Below are 6,981 nucleotides of genomic sequence, written 5' to 3' on the forward strand. Positions count from 1 at the left end.
CAACAATAGGAGCTGGACCCCAAACATCGGCATGCACTAGAGAAAAAATAGTCTTAACACGAGTATCACTTGATCTAATGGATTGTCTGTGGTTTTTTGCCAAAACACAAGATTCGCAAGTAACATCCTTAAAATGGGAAAACTTTGGAAAAAGCAATTTTAAATACCCCGAGGATGGATGCCCCAATCTGCGGTGCCACAACCAAGCTTCCCGATTTGCAGATCCGTGAGCAAGCATCGCGGTGCCACCTTGTTGAGTAATCTCATCCACATAATAAAGACCTTGACGCTCAGTGCCACGCCTAATTATCCTCCTCGTCCTGATATCCTGTAATACACAGAAATTTGGATGCATTAGTAACGTACAGTTTAATTCTTTCGTCACGTGGCTGATAGACATAAGTTTATGAGATAATTTGGGCACATAGAGGCAATTTGTAAGCTTCAGGGTTGGGGATATTTCAATGCTTCCACTCCCACCCACAGCGGTCAACTCTCCATCGGCAGTTTGAATTTGGCTTTTAGTTGCCCCATTAAATTCACAAAAATCTTTCAGATCGTAGGTCATAGTATCAGTTGCCTCACAATAAAAAATCCACTCACTCTCCTTAGGGTCAATTTTACTTTGGGCAATGCATGCAATAGGTATATTTTCCAAGGGTGCAAAACGATTTGGGCTTAAGACGGAACTTTCAGACAGTTTTGGGGTCAAACGTGGAATATAGTTTTTCTGGGGTCCTAACTGTAATTTTCCCGGGTCATATTGCATATATTCTGAACTATAAGGACCAGAAATTAAATTACTCATGCTTTGGGGTTTATTTTGAAAATCAAATTGGGGATCGGGGTTTCTCAACCCTAATCCGTTACCTCCATATGACCCGCCTCATTTCTTCTCCACGAAGGCTGCCTCGCCGGGCCTGCCGCCTCCACCCGGTTGAGGACCGGTATCTCCTGCTCTCCCACGGGTGTTAGTCATCTCCCTATTCCCTGCTCCTTGCAGAAATAATCCGCCTCCATCTTCGACTCCGATGGCTAATCGAGCTTTAGCCTTTTGATTTTCATCCCACCATTCCGGAAATCCAACGAGGATGAAACATGTATCTCGAGTATGTCTTTGTTTTCCGCAATGAGAGCAACAAAATTTTGATTTGTCGGGTTTGAAACCGCCTTGGCGATTGGGCTGTTGCGCGGCGGTTCGTGGTGGTGGTTGTTTTGGTCGCGGTGGTGGCTGGTTTCTGACGGCGAACCCGTGTCCGACTTGGCCCAATGATGATCCATCGTTGATTGCGCCAGTCTGGAGATCGATGTCTGCTGTCGGCATGATTTTCAACCGTGTAGCTTCTCGTTTTACATGACCGTATGCGGTCTCGGCTGAGGGCAACGGGGTTTCCTTGAGAATATCCCTTCGGATCCCGTCATATCTTGCATTCAAGCCTGTTAGAAATTTGAACAGCCGTCTTGTTGCTACATACGTTCGAAGTTGGCTAATCCCCTTGTCGCAGCAATCCACAGGTTGATGTTGGCATCGGTCAATTTTGACACCCAGATTCCGTGGAGATGTCGCCAATATGTTTCTAGCCCATGTTCCCCTTGCACGATTCGGCCTGCCTTTTCCTCTAGATCGTACAACAGATATGGATCTGCAGTACTTTCGAATGTAGTTTGTAGGCTCTCCCACAGAGCTTGCGCGGTTTGGTGATGTGCAAAGTCGACAACAATTTCTGTTTCGACGTTGTCAATTATCCATGAGAACACTGTCATATCGGCTTCCTCCCATTCTGTGTACCCCTTCATTCCAGGTTCCGGCGGCTGCGGTGTACCTATGATATACCTGTTTGCTCGTCTTCCCACGATGGCTACTCTCATCAGCCGTTTCCATAGGGGATAATTCATCCCGTTGAGTTTAACGGCTAGAGTAACATTCTTACTCATCTTTAATCGTGTCTCCTCCATATTTGGTTTTTCTTCATCGTCTGACATGTTGCAGGTTGAAAATAACCGTCTTCTTGGTCGGGAAAGGTATTAGGCTATGATGATTTTGTTATGAGCCTTTGCTCTGGTACCATGTTGAAAGATATGAGTATTATTCATTCAACTTGTTCAGAGAATTACAATAGGTACACTTCCTTTAAATAGGCCAAGGGTTACATAAAATTGGCAAGATTTGCCATAATACTCATTCCCTAATTAATTTTTTTCCTTGCTTACCTATTTTCCTTACTTACATATTTTCCTTTCTAACACAAAGAACCATGAACTTTATATACACCACTATCCAAGATATGAAGAATATAGGATTGTTGTTTTGTGTGAGTTGGCTAAAATGTAAATGCTTGAGGCCAAAAGGTTCGAGTTCATCATGACACGATCTTTAAATTTTTATTTATTTGTCATCTAGAAAAATAATATGGAGTTACAGTAAACTCATAAATTCTGATAAGTTAAAGTATTGCATAAGTATTATATGAAATCCATAGATAAATAATCACTAAGACCTCGTACTTGGTTTTCCCAACATATAAAAACTTATCTCATTGCGATCCACTTCAATGCTTTACTAAACCTAGTATCATCTGTCTCGTAATCGATAAAACAATCATTCAAAATAGATTATTCATATCTATCTCGGTTGTGAACCTTACTTTTCTTATATAAGGAACTGACTCAGAAAGATTTTTTGTAACCAGGATTCTTCCATTCGCAGAATCTACTACTAGCTTAAATGTAATTATCTAGCATCTTAAAAAAACTTAATTTTACTTCGTCCGAACCTGTATGTCCAGATATTAGTTCTAAGGAAATTACACACAAAGTCGAGAAAAAGAGATAAAAACACATGAGAATTAGTTACTCAATTAAATTTTTTAAGATTATATTTCGTAGCGCTACCAAACCAAAGATATTTCTATGGAAAATTTATAAAAAGAATATGATACTACAATCTCTAATTACAATAATAGATGGTATTTATAAACATGAAAAAAAATCCTAATAAGCTTAATCATAATTTGACCAAAAAGTCTCCAGATCTATACATTCTAATTCTAATAATGATAAGGCTCCTCACTTTTACGACTAAATAAATCTATTTTGTTAAAGTGCGCACATGAATATCATTCGTTAGTATTAATGCTGATTTACGAAAGCAATTTGAATTAAAACAATCTTAGACAATAGCCAATACTCCTCTATTGAAATTGATGACACCCAATTTTTATTTCCACTTTCCCGCACGCATTTTTGCAATCGATCTCTTATTATATAATCCCATATACACACACCCTGATTAATCTAGGACTAACAAACTAACTTACTCATCAAAATAAAAAAACAACAAAATTCAAAATTGCTATCAACATCATTTCAAATAGTTCAAATATTGTAATTAGAGTTTATTACCTACAAATAATTAAAATTTGATAGGTAATTTAATATTTTCATGTGTTGATAAGTTGAGTTGAAGTAGAAAACGTTAAAAGCTATAATTATGGTCGGGGAGCAGGACAGAAATCCTATCTCTAGTCATATAATTCATCTATATCTCCTCTCACTTTTTAAGCTTGACATATACACAAATTTCTATTTATATTATAATCTCCAGCACACGATGTAATAATTTATACTACTTCTCTTATGCTTTAGGTACTGCCCCCTCTCTCTCCTCTCCTCCTTCCCCAACCTTTCCTTTCTCCCCCCTTTGTTTTTCTATTCGCTCTAGGGTTTGAAACTGTTTATGGTCTAATTTTGTTTATTTAATTCACCCTATTTTAAATTAATAGTACTGTTTTCCTTGGATCGAAATAATAATTTTTTTTCAGGCCTCCTGTTTTTTGTTGTGCTATATCAATCATCAACATGGCTGGTTTGGACTTCGCCCCTCATCTCCACCTCCCCGAATCCGAAGACAACAACGATGAATCCAACCCCAACCAATTCTCCGGCGACAACAACTCCTCCGGCGACGCATCGGGGCGGCGCCCCCGCGGCCGCCCCCCGGGGTCGAAGAACAAGCCGAAGCCGCCGGTGATCATCACCCGCGAGAGCGCCAACACGCTCCGGGCCCACATCTTCGAGGTCGCCAACGGCTGCGACGTCTTCGACGCCGTCGCCACCTACGCGCGCCGCCGCCAGCGCGGCGTCTGCGTCCTCAGCTCCACCGGCACCGTCACCAACGTCACCCTCCGCCAGCCCGCCGGCGGCAGCGTCGTCACGCTCCACGGCCGCTTCGAGATCCTCTCCCTCTCCGGCTCCTTCCTCCCTCCGCCGGCGCCGCCGGGGGCCACCAGCCTGACCATCTACCTCGCCGGCGTGCAGGGCCAGGTGGTCGGAGGGAATGTCGTCGGAGCGCTGATCGCTTCCGGCCCAGTTACAATCATCGCGTCCTCCTTCACCAACGTCGCGTATGAGCGGCTGCCGTTGGAGGAGGAGGACGGGATCCAGATGCAGCCTCCGCCTCCTTCTCAGCCTCTTAACATCGGAGGCGGAGGCCAGTTTCCGGATCCAGGGCAGCCTTTCTTGAATTTGCCCCTCAACATGGCCAACGGTCAACTCCCAATGGACGGAGGCGGAGGCGGTGCATGGGCCGGAAACCCGGCCGGGGGAGGCCGGCAGCAGTTCTAGAGGTCATAATTAATTAAGGTCAGAATATATCACCATTTTCACAATTAGAACAATTTAATCATTTTCATCTGCATAAAACTTCAATTATCTTGTAAATTTAGGTCACAATTATCGGGTTTTTTTGTGGTGTTTCTTGCCAATGTACCTATTGATTTGCGAGTGATTCGAAGGGGAAAAAATATTTTGTTTGGAAATTTGATGAGTTTGATGGAAATATTTTTGAGGTTTGGGACTTTTGTGCTTGAGTGTTTGTTTATTGCAACTTGTGCACATAAAAATTGTTTCTTCACAGAATCTTATGCTAATTCAATTGATTCTTAAATTTCTGAGGATAAGGTGTGCATAAATAATCTTGCACTAAAGTGTGTGCTTACAATTGATAATTTAGGAGATAAATTTTGTTAATAATTCCAGTGATGTCCTGAAAAAGAGTTTATGAAATTGGAAAATCAAAGCTTATGGATATATGCATATAAATTAGTATGCTCGTGGCAAATATTTACTGAATTATTTTCCATAAAAACTCACACAACCTTTTGTAATCACCATACTTTTGTTCTCTCTCCGTCTTGAGTAGAGAGGTTGTGCATGAGACAGAGACATTGATGGAAGAGAGGCAACTGCGAAAAGAAAAAAATAATTCCATGCTACGAGTTCTATTTACTGCATCCGTCTTGGCTACTTTCATCCCATGATTTCGCCCAAAGTGATAAAAATAATGTTTGCCCCATTTTATTGTTAACAACATGTTTATTAAAATAACTTTGCCCTGTTATACTGTTATATAGAAACATATTTATCTCATGCCCAACTATTTATCTAGAGGTATTTAATGCACATGAAAAGTTTCATTGCTGCACTTGCATATATTCTCGTATAGATAAGACTAGATAATTTTCTCTCAATCCTCACAACTGTATTAGGAATAAAATAGGTTTACAGATGTAATTGTCATTAATGTTAGTGTGGGAATATTCAGGAAACAAGGTGTTTGGTTGGTGGTTTTGAAATGAACAATGATATGCAAGTATATTATGCTTAGTTATAACATAATGGACATTTTAATAAAGAATAAAGCGTAACTATAATTTGACGGTCTAGGATATTTTAAATAATTATAATAAAAATAATAAGTTGATGTTCCTATTGAATGGTACCTATTTTTAACAAGACACAAAGATATCAAAGAGAATGTTCTCCGACAGACAGTAGGGTTAGAGAGAGAATCAGGAGCTTTTGAAAATTACAAGGTTAGATAGAATTAGGATTGGAGGGTTTGGGGACTTTCAAATAACCGTAACTATAATGTGATGGGCTAGGATATTTTAATAATTATAATAATAATAATAAAATTAATAAATTGTTGGACTTATTTATTGTTGTCTAAATTGTTACCTAATTTTAACAAATTTTTTTAATAAAAAACATTTGGTGTAGGCGGGGTTTAGTCATACCCTCAACTCGTGAATATAATCAAAATATATCGTTCTAAAACATGATCCAAGCATAAAAGTGACTAGGATTCAAAATAATAATAAGGACAAGAACAAATAAACTGGAGATCCCACGAATCGGATGCCTCCATGCTAACAAAACGCCAATAAATTTGTAGTGTTTGAAAATAAGGAGCTTGCGGAAAAATTAGACGGTGTTGGGGCATTGAAAATAGGAATTCAAAGTGTTATATAAATACAAATCGACAACGCCTTTATAGGACGTCATTTATTGTCCTTTTCTCGTACGACACATTTTGACACTCTAATTAAATACTCCCTTCTAGGATGTCAATTTAGCCCGCAACCCGTGGGCTGACCCGAATAGCCCGCCAAATTTATAGGGTTAGGGCTGAAAATTTCTAGCCCGATTAGCCCGCATCCGATTAACCCGCAACCCGTTAGGGCCAGACCCGAAAACCCGATAAAATTTATATTGTTCTATTTGTTTGACTCTAATTCGACACTTCATTGATTATTTTATAATACAGATTACTGAAAAAATAACTTTCCATTTTATATATTAAATATATAAATTATATATTAAGTTTTTATTAATATAATAATAGATAAATGAATTAGAAACTTCAAATTCACTAAAAAAATATATTTAAATTTCTAAACATGCTTTAAAATTTCTTGATGTTTATGTTTTATGTTGCATAAATCTCAAATATTAGTATTTGACCATGTTAATATTTGAGTTTACGCATATATCTCAAATTTATCATAATTAAATATTTTACATTTTATAAATATAACTAATTTTCACCATTATTTATTGGATTGATCGCATGTTAATTTTATCGGTAGCAACCCGATTAACCCGATGGGCTAGCCCGAAACCCGAGCTTTTAGGGTTAGG

At 39.0% G+C, this 6,981-nt stretch overlaps 1 protein-coding gene across 1 annotated transcript; it reads left to right on the plus strand.

Annotated features, from left to right (window-relative positions):
• The first annotated feature begins 3,858 nt into the window (after window positions 1-3,858).
• On the plus strand, window positions 3,859-4,790 carry LOC121776915 (AT-hook motif nuclear-localized protein 23-like). Its single transcript, XM_042174063.1, has one exon. The coding sequence runs from the start codon at window positions 3,859-3,861 to the stop codon at window positions 4,621-4,623; it is 765 nt and encodes a 254-aa protein (XP_042029997.1). The 3' UTR covers window positions 4,624-4,790.
• The last annotated feature ends 2,191 nt before the right edge of the window (window positions 4,791-6,981 follow it).

This window comes from Salvia splendens, chromosome 18, assembly GCF_004379255.2.
Source record: "Salvia splendens isolate huo1 chromosome 18, SspV2, whole genome shotgun sequence".
In the NCBI taxonomy this organism is placed as follows: Eukaryota; Viridiplantae; Streptophyta; class Magnoliopsida; order Lamiales; family Lamiaceae; genus Salvia; species Salvia splendens.

What these genes read in the sequence shown, in the direction of transcription:
- LOC121776915 (XM_042174063.1), top strand. Translation starts at nt 3,859, where the DNA reads ATGGCTGGTTTGGACTTCGCCCCTCATCTCCACCTCCCCGAATCCGAA.